General features: G+C 36.9%; 1 protein-coding gene across 3 annotated transcripts in view; it reads left to right on the forward strand.

The window, feature by feature from the left end:
• The window catches only part of grik3 (glutamate ionotropic receptor kainate type subunit 3), a 120,600-nt gene that overhangs the window by 78,585 nt on the left and 25,746 nt on the right, over positions 1–16,269 (forward strand). For all 3 annotated transcript variants that reach the window (XM_008431115.3, XM_008431114.3, XM_081597397.1), the window contains exons 8-10: positions 2,161–2,268; positions 4,442–4,555; positions 8,697–8,900. In XM_008431115.3, coding sequence (XP_008429337.1) covers positions 2,161–2,268; positions 4,442–4,555; positions 8,697–8,900 — 426 coding nt within the window. The remainder of the gene's footprint in view (positions 1–2,160; positions 2,269–4,441; positions 4,556–8,696; positions 8,901–16,269) is intronic.

Genomic DNA, 16,269 nt, shown 5'->3' on the forward strand with positions numbered 1-16,269 from the left:
TTCACAAAACTTTTGCAAAACAGATGTGTGCTTCAAAGTGCAAAGCCAAGCAAATAGCTGCACAAATTTGTATATATTTTGGCTCATTATTTCCAGGGTAATAAAAGCACCAGATTCCTAAAGACCAGTCTCAATAGTAATAAGCAGTGACTATAAATTATTGTTAAAGTTAGAGTCTACATTTTACTTCCAAAAAGAAAAGGCAAGAATGTGACAGGGTGGAATTGATTAATTCTTGAATTGCTTGTGCTGGCCTTGATTTGTCTAAAAGTGTGTTAAATTCTGCTAATCTTCAATTGCATTACAAAATTTTACACTTATTTAACATGGAAAGAGAAAGTGCCTCGCATTTACATCGACTCTGAAACAAGTTTTTTTTTTTTTGCAAAAATAACTCTTCTGCCTTTGCGTTGGACCGACCTCCTGCACCGGGTGTACCCCACATCTCAGCAGCAATGGTTGCTGGAGAAAGGCTGCAGCCCTGCAAGCATGATCGGGTATAGAGATTGGATGGATGGAGCAAAACCTTCCACTTATAAAACACTGTCTGGGTGAAATGACGACAGTCTGCGTTGGTTGGCACAAAATGGCAATATGTAATTTGTAAAAGAGTTCCAATGTTGGAATAAAGTTAATCAGATTGTAGCAAATGAAGTAGGAATAGCACAATATGTGAATCGGTACTATAAGTATTCTATATATTAATCTCCACATATTAATCAGTCTTTACTTACTTAATAAAATATTACTTTAAAAAAACTGTTAGAGCTGCAGAGGCAATCCTCTATTTTCAGCCAAAAGATAAGCCAGAAATGTATTATTTGCATAACATTTACATGCTTGTACAACAATGTCTGGTGTTTATTTGTTCCAATTAGACTAAGTAAACATCAAAGTATCGTTGGCCAATTTTTCTTTCGCAATTATATTGGAAAAGAGTAGCAAATCCTGATAAAGGTTAAACAAATGCTAAACATCTAGTGTTTGGTAATAAAACATTAACTCACCGCTGATTTACACTTGCTTTAAGATCAGAGGCTGACATGTTCTGAAGGTTGAATTGGCCCTCCGGTTGTGATACGGCTGAGGCATAGTATATGTCATTTTCTGAATTAAACCTGTTTGAACATGCCTCCCACCTCGGTGGCAATAGGCCAGAGGGAATGAGGTATGGGAGGATTTTGAAAAATAGAGTGTCACAGATTTCTCCTTGAAGGTTCAATCTTTGCACAACAAGTTCTTGCAAGCTAGAGGCTGGACAGCTAGCTGGTTGTGAGGTTGTCACAGAATGGGTTTTAAATATTAGTAAAGTGCAATAGGTTGACACATGGTGATTGATTGCCTTATTGTGTGAAGACCTGTTAAACATCCAGTGTGCACATCAGAGACTGTGTCAGGATGAGAGTGACATTGATGCCTATTAGAAATCTCTTTTTTTCTATGCAGAAGAGTTAATTTATACACATTCTTTAGTTGGTATAGCATTTAAAATTGAAAATGCTAATTCAGGGGCAACGTCATCAGCTGTTAGTATCATACAGATGGCTTACATTTGAGAGGATCAGGTAAGTGGCATGCTGTTGTGGCTGCACCTGCAGTCATTTCTGGAGGGTGCCGGTATCAAGGAATCATAATAGGGGGCAGTCGTGTTTTTTCTCCTTCGGGTGGAATCAAGCAAAAGAAGACGGTTGTTAATTAACTACGTAGTCTGGAGGGAAAATGTGTCGGAGGCGTTGAGATGTAAAATGTAATTAAAAAAAGGAAATGCAGCTTGTATAGTTGTGTTTTTGCTTTTGGTCTGTGTATGTGTGGGAGTGAATTTATTTTCAGCAGGAAGATAAAGTGCACTTTTTTGGCAGGAAGTATATTTCTTCTTATGTGTTTGGGCTATCAGAGTATTTGCTAAACATAAAGAATACAAAAATAAATTAAAGAACAGAAACAATGTGTTAAATTTACATTTAGGCAAGGCTTTTGCAATTGACGCAACAAGCAAATATATTCTGTTATTCCACCTCCTAGTGATATTGCAGCAAGAAGGGTAGATGATAGAAAGATGGATGGATGGATCACTCAAGTCTCCATATTAAAAATAAATCTGCTGCAGTGCTGATATAATTGAAATGTTCTTTATTAATATGCAACATGTTTATGTTTCAGTCTCACTGGGATGGTTTGACTGGAAGATTGTCCTTCAACAAGACGACTGGGTTACGTACAGACTTTGACTTGGACATTGTCAGTCTAAAGGAGGATGGACTTGAAAAGGTGAGTTTGTTTCACCAAACCTGGCTCTGCTGAAGGCTCCTTCCTGTTAAAGGAAAGCTGTTCCTTTCCACTGAGAGTGGATGCTTACGCAGGATGGGGAATATAGCTGCAAAGTCAGTGAGTGAATACAATCGGCTTTTACTACATCCTTTGCAAATTATATTTAATTATTTGAAACAATAAAGTATGTATGCACTCCAATTTGAATCCGTCTATAGAAGTAGATTGATGATATATGTATTAAGATAAATGTAGATGTTCGTCTTGAGATTGCAGCTATAGAAAACATTTTCTTCAGATTCGGTTTCACATCTTTCGGTATTAATCACTGAAATATTAATGTTGAAGTGCCATTTGACTTTCTTATTAAGAGGAGTACTGGGAGTTAAAACATAAGCATAAGTTAGTAGATTACAAAATAAATTGTTTGGGTTACACAATTGTGTGTTAGTAGCAGAATCTCTAAGTGATAATTTGAGGTAACGCTTAAATTGTGTTTGGTAGTAAACTGAATAAGTACATTTTACAAAAAGATAAAAACAACATCTACCAGGGCAAAATTGTAGAATGTATTTTATTATACTGGAGGGCAACTACAACAGCTATTATCTGCTAAGTGGCTTTCATACAGCGTGAATGAATAAAATAAGGATGAGTCCCATTATGACTTCTTCAAAAACTCCCTCAAGGCTTAGGACTCTACAGTATAATAGCAGACTTTTCAGCTTGTAACCCTCCAGAACAGAGCTTAGAAATGATTCTTCTCCTTTTCACTGGCGTCTTGTCCTGTGTGTAGCCATTTAAACTGAAGCGTTGCAAAAATTATTTGATGCCGTATTATTATTGTGCTTTTGACAAATCCTTCACTCAGACATGTTAGCGTTGATCCACAGCCTGCTGCAGATTGCTGGATTTTTTTTTTTCCTTCCTTGCATATCCACGGAATCGGCTTTAACTGGGAGAGCCTGTTAAGATGTGGACTTTTTTTTATTCCCAACTAATCCCTTGTAATTGAATATTAGCCTAAGTTTATGAACAGGTTCTCGGTGTGTCACTTTTGGTAGACGAGAGCATGCCCAAGATGGTGAATTAAGTGTAATGCTCTTTGTGTATTTGCATGAAAAAATAACTTTTGAATCAACTAATTCATGCTAATCATGTTAAATGAATTGAACTAATTGTAATTGGGTACTATTAGAAGGAGTTTTGCAAAGCGGAAAGCATCCTGATATTTTTAAATTCTCTCCTGGAGTCCTCTTCGGTTTTGTGAGACAAGCTGTAACTAATGTGGTTTTCAAATTAGAGCATATGCCTCTCCCTGGATTAGCCAGGGAGGACATTAACAGGCATTTTTCATGCTTTTGTGTGCGCTTGTGTCTGTGTGTGTTGGATGGTGAGCGTGTTTAAATGGATTCACCTCGAGCACAAATCCCAGTGAATATTAAAAGCTCAGAGTGTAGCAATAGAGGAAACGGAGGAGGGCTTGGTGGAAAGCTTGAGTTGCAAACAGAGATTGCTATAGACAGCCACAGGACTATTTGTGCTAATGATATGTTCCAGAGTGTGTTTCTACAATGTGCTGAGATATTTGCCTGAAGGCTTCTTGCGTGTGTAACTTCTTTTTATTTGCTCAAATCACTTTGCTTATCTCACTGACACTGCAGAGAAAAATTACTCGCACAATGGAATCCAAGCTCCAATTTTTCTCCTTCTGTATTCTTTTCAAATTAGCTGTAAGGTATAAAATAAGCACTGTGTTTGTTAGTGTCCTACTCAACATTTTGTTGTTGTTTTTTCATTCATTGTTACATATTTTTAAAACTGAGAGCACTAATAATATAATTGCATATGAGGTAATATGGTGTGTTTTTAGTAGTTCATCAGTATTTTCATGATCACCTCAGGCAAATAACGACGCTATTCGAAGAATGTTATCATTGTGTGGTTTACCCAATTGTTTTTTTTTTCCTATCAGGGTATATTCTTGACTACTCATACTTTGCAGAGCACCTTAGCCTGCTGATAAAAGGTGACATAGCCAATCATCTAATGCTGCTGGAGATGTGTTCAACCTGGCACTAATGCAGGAAACAGTTGGCGGGGGAGTCTGTGGAGGTCATAGCTCGTCAACAGACACAGAACACTTAGCTTGCACACTTTTCATCTTCTACAGGTGGGGAAGTGGAGTGCGTCAGGAGGTCTTAACATCACGGAAGTGCCGAAGCGAAAAGGGATGAACATCACTGATTCTCTGTCTAACCGTTCTCTTGTCATCACCACCATTCTGGTAGGTCACAAGATGTCACCATGTCTTCCTACTTTTCTTACTGGTGACATGCTAGGAATCAGGTTTAATGCAATTAACATATTTAGTTTTCTTAAAAAAAAATCCACTTCAAAAACATCTTTTAATACACTGTATTGCCACAATTAAAGTAACAACTGCTTTTGTAAAGAAACAAGCTTTAGTGATTAATATTCCATTATGATATAGACTGCAACATGTTTAATCTTCTAGGAAAGCTTTCCACATGCTTTTTGGATGGATCACTTTTAAGGGACCACTTGAGCTCAGGCAAAAACATTAGACAAGATAGCCTGGATGAGAATCTATGCTCTAATTTATTCCTATCGTTTTTTTGTTGCGTTTAAACAATAAACTCATTCATCCATCTGCTTATGGACTTTACTTTGTGCACTGGTGCAAAATTATTTCAGAACTGCAATAGGGTGATCCCAATTATCTCCCATTTTTGAGAGCATGAAATTGCTAAAAATGTTATTGTATGCTTCATCATAAAGAGCTTCTGTCACTGGAACGATGGAGCCTCGCCCATACCCTGAAAAAAATGTACGCTTGGTATAATAAAGTCTGACAAGTACCACTTTCCTGGCGGCTTCCAAACCAAGACTCGTCGGTTTGATTACCAGACAGAGAAGAGTGATTTCTCATTCCTGAGTTGATTGGTGCATAGCGTTGTGTTTACACGTCGACATCTTACAATTTGCATTGCTCTTGATGAAGTAAAGTTTGAATGAAGTTACAATGCCATAAAAACCCATTTCATGTGCTTCTCCCCTCATCGCTCTTTAGCTAATCTAAGGGCCATGTAAAGGGCCTCTGCAGGGTGTTATGCACTCTGTTCACTTTATTACCTACATTTATTTTAGTCTCTGTAAGCCTGATAGATGGTTGTTCTTGAAAATCCTAGTAAAACACTTTGACTGGAGCAAACGTCCATTTCTCATTCAACTTCACTTTCTACCTCATTCTGATGCTCTGTTTGAACTTTAGCAAATTATCATCAGCTGTCTTCTAGATGTCTAAATGATTTGAGTCTTAACCAGGGAATGCTTTTACTGTTTTGTCTGATTGAGAAAAAAATAAGCCAAATGTTTGTCTACTATCATCGGAGGGTAATATTTTTTTTGCTGAATTGTGTGTTGTAGCAACTTGGCTCACTCAGCTTTTCAAGTGGAGATCAGGAAGAAGGCAGCACAAATGGAGCAAGTGAGACTATAAACTAGCGTTAATTACATGTTCAGACAGAAAGACCAAGAAATGCCTCTTTTAGACCCACATTGCCATTTACTTGTCGTTGTTTGTCCTTAGCTCTGTCACTGCCTGTTGGTGTCTGTGGAGGAGCTATCACAGAGGTGATGGCACAGACCTTCCCCTGCACACCCCTTAAAGTTACAATGATAAACACTGTTATTATGCCTATATTGAGCCACAAAGCTATAATTATGACAACCAGGATTGTGGTAAGGAATAATTATTGCCTATCAGGTGCCATCTATATTAATTCTGTCTCAGAATGGAGAAAATGAACAAGGATTTAAGTGGTCTAATGTTGAACCACGATACAGAACCAGTCACTGATTTTATGCCATTGTGGTGTTAAGTAGCTTTTATTTTCTTTCTGTCTTCTTCAATATATAATTTTTGGATCTGACAAGCCTTCTTCATTTGCAGTTTCTTCAGGAATCATTAGTTTAGGAACATAAAACTTTCAAACTGTTAAGAAGAGCTTATATTTTAATATCAATCTCCCCTCGTAGTGTAATGAAATTGCATCACACTGATTCTCAGTGATGCATGAGCAAGACATCTGACAGCTTTATACTGATAACTTCGCAGTAGAGATTAGGGCACTTAATGTGTTTTTCCTCTTACAATAATTGTTTGCACTCCATTGCCTGTAATGTCTATTTGCAAGCCTGCCTTCCTCCTCTTTTTGTTGTGCACGCTCATGCTGCGACTGGAAGGGTTGAGCTGGTATAAAGACTTTGATTTGAGTCCAAACCTTGGGGAATTGCATAAACGGGAAGGCTAGAAACAGATGGTAATGGCCTTCTCGTTAAACATGCAAACTTTTTGATCAAGTTAATTGGACAACTTAAGCAAAGTTTTTGGCCAAGCATTTTGCTATTTAAATGCATTGTCATCAAGTATTAATGTCTCGTCGTTTATTTAAGAGGCAATTTTGTGTCTATAATGTCCAAATATGTTGGGATTTTACAGGAACAGTCAGAGAAATTTTGCTAGCACTCAGTGGGGAAAATTTGGGAACCTGTGTACCGTTCTTCATTTTTTGCAAACATTTTATTTGTTCAATTTCTGTACCGGATTCATTAAGAATATTTTTGTATTTACTGTACACGCAGGAGCAAATAGGCCCATCTTAGATGGACGATTTCTCAAACAAAAAAAGTCATATCTTCTTTGCATGGATCATTTCTGGGAGTTTTATTTATTAACCTATTAATGTGAAGCATTTCTTGTCCCACAATCTTGAAATGGTGATATTGTATTCAAAAATTGTAATACAATTTAAACACATTTAATTTAATACATTTAACTTAACAAAATAAAATAAAAAATATAATAAAAACTGCAAAAAATTGAGCACAGCTGACTAAAAAAGATTACCTTTTGTGATGATTCTATTTTATTTTACATCAGTAGCTCAACTGTTTCTGAATTTTGAGTATGTCAAGTTATTTGCTTTGGGTGTAACACATATTAACAAATATGGGTTGGGTGTCCCCTAGTATTTCACTAACTCTTGATTCTCCAATTACTGATAATTTTCTTGATTTTCATACTGTAAGTGCTATGGTCACCAGTTTTCTCCTTTGTGTCTCCCCCTTTTTTTCTTTTGAACCTCTCTCTCCCACTGACAAAACACAATGGAAAGTGGTCACCTTCACAAGAGAATTAATTACTCAGCTTCTGAGCTCAGTTAGTAAATTATACAATGACAGTCGGGTGTAATAAATTGTAGTTTACTTTTGCATAAATGGACCAACATGTTTTTAAATGCGCATCACTACTTGCAAGTCTATTTCTAGGGAAATGGTAACAAGCACCAAATAAAGGAAATAATTTATGAGCAATTCAGATTCAGTCATTGTCTCTGCGGGCAACAGTGCCATTGCTGTCCTTTGGAGGATGTTGACAATTTATGAAGGCGTCATCTTGTCCATGTTTCTTTTCACTTTTGCTTTCCGTCCGTAATCAGACAGTTAAAGTGTGATCAGTCGGGTGGATTATCGCCAGCCTCTAAAGACTGTTGGGTAGCTGAACAGAAAATGTTACTTTCATATGTAATGTTTAGTTATTTTGATATTGAATATTGAAAAACTAATGACTGAATTGTGTAGCTAAAAGTATATTTATTTCTCATGCAAATAATATATATTTGATATTCTAGTCTTTATAGAGTAATAAGAGAATTGCTTGTACCAGTCACTGATTTTATGCCAGTGACCCGTTGGGGTTTGTGCTCAAACAACTAGTTTGCAATTACTTATTATTATCTTAACATTACCTGCCTGTTTTTTCCCTGAATGTGTCTTGTTTTGTACACTGTAAAAGAACGGACAACCCCTTTTGGTTAAATGCACTTATTTTATTTGTTAAATGCCATTTGCCATCATGAGTCTTTTTTACACAGAATTTAAATTTACATGTTTTCCAGTATTTTGCTCATGGTTCTTTTTTTTATGCTTGTCAGCACTGATTTAACTCGTATCTGAAAGCTGATTTTCCTCGTAGTTTTAAGGCAGATGTGAACTTTTGTTTCTAGGATAAAGAACTTAGTCGCAGTTTATTACAGCGTCTGCCTATGATGTATCCACCAGCTAAATAAGTTAATATCCATCAATATGCTTAGTTTGTATAAGCCTAATGTAGCTTAGCATTTGGTCATTTCATGTTTCTGTATGTGAAAAACTTCAATCTCCTTTCATATTTTAAGTCTCTGTAGCTGCACACTGAACTTGAATCTGCTGTCACTATCTGTTAAGTGCTACAGCGACTCGTCAGCTCAGATCGCTTTTCTTCAATTAGGTGCATGTGCTGAAACAAATTGAAAAAGCTGACCTCACCATTGCTTCTCATTTGATCTTTTGGGTCTGTGCAGGAGGAGCCATATGTCATGCTTAAGAAGTCTGACAAGGCACTGGTTGGGAACGACCGTTTTGAAGGATTCTGCATCGACTTGCTGAAAGAGCTCGCCAAAATCCTGGGCTTCACGTATGAGATCCGCCTGGTGCCTGATGGAAAATATGGCTCACAGGATGACAAGGGACAGTGGAATGGCATGATTAGGGAACTTATAGAACATGTAAGTCTTGCTTTATATATTTTTTTCCTCTGGCTTCAGCTGATGAGATGACTAAAAAAAAAGCACCTTATGCTTTGCATAATGGGGATAAAATAAACCTGCCAGCATCTGCAGGCCTCACTAATTAACACCATAACTGTGTTTGAAATGTTCACACAAGCATTCACTCACTGTAACGATGAATGTGAGTAGTCAGATGTTTTTGCATTTCAAAGACTGCCTGGCTGCTGCGGTAGTACGAGAATTCCCAGTTATATTTTATACAAATGGGACAAAACAAAATGCTTGAAAGCCATGGTAGGTCAAGTTCCATTCCAGATTGTGCATATAGTAAAGAAAGATGGTTTAAGGTCCCTTGCCGTTCAAAACAATTCTTTTAGAAATAAAATCTTCTAATATTACTTTTTTGTCACGGGTGAGGGACACAGAGTAAGGTGTCATTGTCACATTTCAGAATTAAAATAAATAAAAACTTTTCAAATATCTTACACCAAACAACTGTTTTCAAGCAGGATGTTCAATAATCAATAATGTTAATAAAATCAATTCAAAATGCATGCTATAAGAAAGACAACACTTATTTTGTCAGTACTGCATTGTCAGCATTAGTAATGTTATCTTATCCCACTCACCCCAAAGAATATGATGATCCAGACACTTTATTCTCAATCTGTTTACCTTGACAGTAACATATATTTTCTCCCATCCAATTTTTATGCGTTAAACCTCACAATTCTTTCATGCAGTGTAAAACTGCTAGACTAACACTAGCATGATTTGTCACTGTTTTGATATGACTCATTGATTATTTGTGTCGCAACTTGTTTCATGTTAATTATGGCAGAGAAAGTTCTCTTGCTTCATCAACTCAGCTTTTTGGTTTGAACGTTGTAGACATTAATGACACATGCTTTAGCTTCTTCTTCTCCAGTTCTCCAGCCTTTCGTGGATGTTGTTTTACACTTTTGTACGTTTTATACACTTGTAAAACTTTGTGTTGTTTTTACACAGTGGATGCTTGTTAAGTGTAAAAACAGAAGTGTGAGTTCTTCACAGGCACCCGAGTTCTTGAGCCACAATTTCTCTCAGGTCCAGTTAGAGCCACTCACTTTATGCCCAGACTGCTTATGAATATAGCAGTCATTATTATCTGTACAAAATAGTTTTTATTAACTTTATCTGTTTCTACTCCTCAGGTGAGCTTAATTTTAAATACTCATTGATTTTTTTTGTCTATGAACTAAGAAAAAATTGTATTTAGAATATTATTGGAAGTCAAAATATTCCTTTTAACATTAGACACCATTCCTGTTTACTTTGTAGAACCATTGTGTGTCATTTCAGAATGTCCTGCCTTTCAGCTGAACTGCAGGTTGTGTCCTCCATGGAGACAGTGATATAGTTATGATTGAGTACAAGTCAGGAAGAGCCTTCCAACCTGTCAGTTACATTTATGGCACAATTATGTCAAGGTTGCCTAAAAGTTATGAGTGTGCTGATGTCACTCGGTGAAACGCAACGCTCGCCACAGCTGGATGACCAGGGCTCTGGAAGAAAGCATGTGATGAAGCATATCTCGAAAGGATTTTTGCAAACACGTCGACCATCGTCTTTCCACAGGACAGTAGGTGATCGCAGCAGTCTCTGTCAAACTCAAAACCTTAGCAGCCATGAAACAGCCTTGCATTCAATTGGTGGTGGTTATTCTCTGCTGGCATTTCATAAGTGTCCCTGTCGGTGCACTCCCTTTGTCCTCAGCCCCATCAGGTCAGAGCTGTACTCAGCTGAAAACTTGTAATAGCGTAAGTGGCATTTAGTGCAGGGAATTGTGTGGCAGGAGTCAATGGCTTGGTGCTGAAAGGGTTGGAAAAGGTGGACTCCCACTGCAGCACTTTATTTTTACACGCAAGCTTTTTGCCAGATCCACGTTGATAACTATAACCTTTAAGGAAACAAATGGATTACCAGAGGCAGACAAGTCGGGCACAAACTGGAAATGCACATATGCTTTTTGTCTTTGGTTTTTAAGAGGAATGGTCCTCGTTGCCATAGTGAAAAAGGTTACCGGTTTGTAGGCAAAGAAAAAAAGCTGTGGTACTAATAAATAGCTACTTATGACATAAGATTTAAATACTGTTTTGCAAAGAGATAGCATCAGGTGATAGACACCTCTGTGCTGTGCATAAATTCTAATAAAAGCTGTTAAAGGGCAAAACATTAGTAAGCAGTAGCATCTAAAAGTTAAACAAGATATACTAACTGCATGCAGATACAACACATTTTCCTCTTTTTCTGACTACAAATTAACTGAATTAGGATTGCCAAAAAAAAATTAATTGCCAAAGGCCAACATAATTAAAGTTTTTTCTGAGATTATTTCATTGTTTTTTTTTTTTTAGATTTAGATGTTTATTAACAGTTATTTACTACTGATAGAATTGCTTCTTAAACTGTATGATTGTGTCAAATGTTTTGAGTAGCACACTAGTTGAAATAACTCAAAGTTTGGCCCATTCCTCCTCATAGATCCTAGTCAGCTTTCAGGCCAACTTGTGATTGAGATCAGAGCCCTTATTCTCAAAGATTCTCAAGACTAAACCTCTGCTGTCAGTTTAAAAATTCTAAGAATTTTTAGCAAAATTCTTAGAAGTTCTTGAATTGTAAATTTTGCCTTGGTAATGCTTCGTTCATATGGCAAAATTTAAAAATTGTCATTTACTTTCAAATCCTGATGCCAAAAATCTTTGATAAAACAGTTTTGGTCGAGTCACACAACAGGAGCAACACACCACAAACAAACTGATTTCACAGACAGGAAATCTTACAAAAGTTCAAGAGTTCCAACGTGACTTCAGTCTAAACAAACATGGCAGACTTGGAAGAAGACAGTTTTGACAGTCTTGACAGTTTTTGTTGTTTTTTTGTCAGTCATTTCGCCAGATCAAATACAATCAGGCAGTCAGAGTACATTGCTGACAGCTGAGCATCCATATTAATATCAAGGAGATGACATAATGAAATGACCAGCCTGGTGAAAGACTGTAATAAATGACAATAATGCTGAGAATGTAAACGCGGTACGATCAAACATGTTGATACTGTGTAGTAATTAAATAAATGTTGTATAGTTACATCATCATAGCAGTTTTAGATTTTATGATAGGTTAATTTCTATCAATGGATTGTTGGAGGTGTGCACGCACACGCACACCGTAGATATATTATGTGTGTGTGTGTGTGTAAAGTTGTTCTGTAGTGACCACTTCAGAACATTAACTTTGTTTTGCTTAAGCCAGTTTATAACTAATTTAATTATATCCGTAGGCTTATTGTGCATAAGGAGAAACTATTTGTCCCTAAACCTCAACTCGTCTAAGGCTTAGGAACATCTAAGATATTCTCTAATCAGTTTTTGAACATTTAGGAAAATAAAAAATAAAAATACTTATTGTAACTGGCCTAAAACAGAAATTTTTAGTCTGACTTATTGCCACAAAGTGAAGAAAATAACTTAATTTGCTTATACAGTTTATATAAACATCAGGGCTTAACTATTGGTGTATTTTCTTTTAGTTTATAGCTTTGAAAAACAAGAGACTCTAAAACCATTGAAGAGCTCATCCAAAGCGCCATCTGTGCAAGAATCATCAATTTACTCATTGCTTCCAGTGCAACACCTGAATCGAAGATCAGCATCTATACTGCCGGTTATTGCTTTTACTTCTTATCCAAGTATTATGGATGCAAGGAGATAACGCAGATATTTATTCAGTTCTATTTTTTGGTTCAGCGCTTTCTAGCCTTGTTGATAAGAGTAAGCTGATCATAATTCGGCAGACCTGAAGCATGGGCTAAAAGGCAAGCTCAGTCGATTTGACCCCGAGATGACATGAGACGCAGGCATCAAAAGGAATCATCATATCTACAAATCTGTTGGAAGGAAAAGTAATAACAGTAATACACAAGATAAAGAAAGTACATATGGACATACTGGTATTTCTTTCATTTTTGTAATTACTTTGTGTTAACCTCCTAACACCCATTGGCCCTTCTGTTTAGAGGCACTAGATAAGCTGTATAATTTTTGAAAGTTTTTTTTTGTGTGTGTGCGTGTTTTTTTTTTTCAGAAGGGGTACAAAAATAAGTCAGAAAAACACATAATGGTCCCCAAACATATAATGTAATAAAAACACATTTTATCTATGAATATCAGCTTATCTGATTTTCTCCACGAGAAGGGAAATTTTGGGTTGACATTGCCAAGTGTCACAATTTGATATGTGCAGAATGCAGTGGTTTATTTTACTGTAGTCACAAAAGTCACTGCTGTGCCAAAGGGCATTGTTTGTAAGGTGCTAAATGATGCAATAGGCCTTGTTGAACTTGATTTAGTCAAAATAGATGATCACGTTAATCAGGCTCTGATGCAAATGTTAATAGCATTCTTAGCAAATCGTTTGTTTCAAGGCAATTAATCTCTTCACCGACAGATACACTGAAAGGTTTTAACCAGCACACTTACTCTTTGTCTGTGCATGTTGTCAGATAGATTTATGGTAAAAACATAAAGGTGCAGATTATTTAACAGTGCTTTAGCAGTATTTTATCTGAAAAAAAGATATTTATTTGTGAGGAGACCATTCTAACCTGCATGAGAGAGACTTTGATGTTTATCAGACACAGCAGGGCAACTTGTTGATGCAACTGACCTGTACTGTTATTGCAGACCTATAATTGATTTGCCTCAGAAGATTTTTGTTAAATCAGTTACAGGCTGCAACTAAATAATGCTTGTGTTGTTTTTTCCTCCAACTTCTTTGTATGCTTCAATACTGCAAGACCTGAATCCCCACAAACATCTTTGAAAACACATTTTCAGGTCATCCAGCCATCACCCCTATTTAACCTAAAAAAAAAAAAAAACTGGAATATTGACTGTTTTTACCATATACCAGAATGTCCAAATAAAGGTGCATTAAAGACACTTTAAGTATGCAGTAGGACTGATGATAAAATGTTATTGTTTATTGTCATAGCACTTGTCAATCTGTTCTCTTAAAATGTGAAGAATTGTCCACACCTAAAAACCTAAAATGATATGGCTGTTCACCTAAACTCATAGACAGGACAAACAACTAATCAGAGAAGCAGCCAACAGGCCACAAATCTAGCAAGAAAAAACCCAGAATGCAACAAGAAGTCACATTATTAATTTGTCACAAGTCAATAAGGGCACACAGAAAACATCTGGGAAATGTGCTCTTTTCATATTAGGCAAGAATTGAAGCTTTCGGCTGGTATGTATGGCAAAACAACAACCACCTTGAACACAACTCTAGCATAGTAAGACATGATGTTTGCAGCACCATGCTGTAGGAATGTTGATCTTTAGCAGGAATGGGGAAGCTGGTCAGAGCTGATGGGAAGATGAGTGCAGTTAAATGCAAAGCATAATTGAAATTGTGTCTCAATTTGATCTTAAGAAAAAATATAACATTTATTTAATTCTGCGTGCCTATGAAACACAACAGAAGGAGAATATGCACGCCTGATATGGAAGCATTGTTGGTAATATTTAATTACTGCATGCTGAGAGCAGCCAGAATATATAGCTCTAACTAACGGTGCTATGTATTAGTGCCTCTTGAGAATATGTTGATCATGTTAGTGTTAATAAATGTTCTCAAGGTTGTTATCAGGTGAGAAGGTCTGCAGGGACAGCAATGTTAAGCCTACCATCTGCAAACCCAGATAACACCGCACCATGTGGCACATACTAGGACATTGTGTATGTAGTGCTTGCGCCCGGTTTGTGTGCATAAGCAGAAAGCAGAACAAGGACATGCTGCATGTATATTAACCCACCGTAGGGATCTCTGGAATAGCATGCTGGCTGATCTTATGGCTGAGTGGCAGGTTGGTTCAAAGCAGCCGTTGGCAGCAGAGAATACAGCGAGCAGGATGTGATATGCGAATTTGAATAGTTTAGGAGAAACAGCGAATGCACGGCAGGATTTTCTGGTTTTTCTGTCTTTTTATCAACTGTGTGTTTAACCACCATGGTGCAGACCACAGGAGCACATAATTCAAGGTGCCACATGTGAAGTGAAAATGTTTCATTTCTGACCTGCGTTTACGGGTACATAGAGCGTAGATCTGGGACAAGAGTTGTGCAAAATAACAGAGTTTATTTCTGACTAAGGTCAATGTTAAGGATAATGTATGACAGAGGAAGACTGAAGAATTTCTACTCAGTGCTGAACTGCAACAACCTAAAAACATAAATTATTGTGCAATAAAACCCATCAAAACAACACAGCTTTTATTTTGCAAGTTAAATTTTTGTCTACACTTGATTTAAATCCGTTTTTGAATAAGCCCTATTTTCACAAAATAGATAAAACAAAACATTCAATCATTTCTATGTGTTGAAAACGCAGTAAAGTGAACTGTTGTATATTCAAGCCCTGTTACTCTTGCACTGCTCAACATGGAGGAATTAAAGAAAGCCTTCCTTTGTGGGTTGTGTCGTTTCTTGGAAGGGAAAAGGGTATCCGAGCGTGAACTAAGCAGCTGGTTTCATTAACCTCCTGCCCAGCCATCATGTAGGGGGAGAGGATGGTGGTGGTTCTCGGGTTGCACAGCGTACGTGGGTGGTTGGGGCATGGATATTGAGACCATTTAAATTTGCAGTCCAGGCATACTTCTATAATGGGTGGCGACCGCATCTTAACCTGCCATGCCATGCGTGTCTCAACTACGTGTTGTTCTGTGTATCCACATGCTCACAGACTGGCTCTTACACTTTGACATGTTATTCTCTGTATCAGTTTGATTTATTGGAATTATTCACAATGTGCAATCTGGGGTTTCCAATGCAAATTTTATATTAATTCTTTATCAGACACAGTACCTCCCTTAAGTCTCATACCTCCTCAACTGTGACAAATTTTGTCATTACACTCTCACACAGTGTGACATGCAATGCTATTCAGCCTCCCTGAGTTCATACTCTGTAGAGCCACCTTTTATTGTGATTACTTCACCAAAGCTGGAATTTGTGCCCATCCTTCTTTTCAAATTAGCTCAAGCTCAATCAGCTAGGATGAAAAGCATCAGTTCCTGATTTTTTTTTTTTTTTTTTGCCTGATTGTCACATTTTATTGTGTCAGAATATTGTTGGTTTTAGTGGGTACTCACTTTTTCAAGCACAACCATGTAGGGTTGGATTTATTTCTCCCTTAATAATAAGCATTCACAAAATTAATTTAAAAAATCCATTTTGTGTAACTTTTGTTGGCTTAGGCTAATATTTAAATCTGTTTGATGTCCTTAAACAAAGTGTTTAAAAAAAAAAAAGGAAATCAGG

Source organism: Poecilia reticulata, chromosome 16, assembly GCF_904066995.2.
Source record: "Poecilia reticulata chromosome 16, P_reticulata-male-v2, whole genome shotgun sequence".
Lineage (NCBI taxonomy): Eukaryota > Metazoa > Chordata > Actinopteri > Cyprinodontiformes > Poeciliidae > Poecilia > Poecilia reticulata.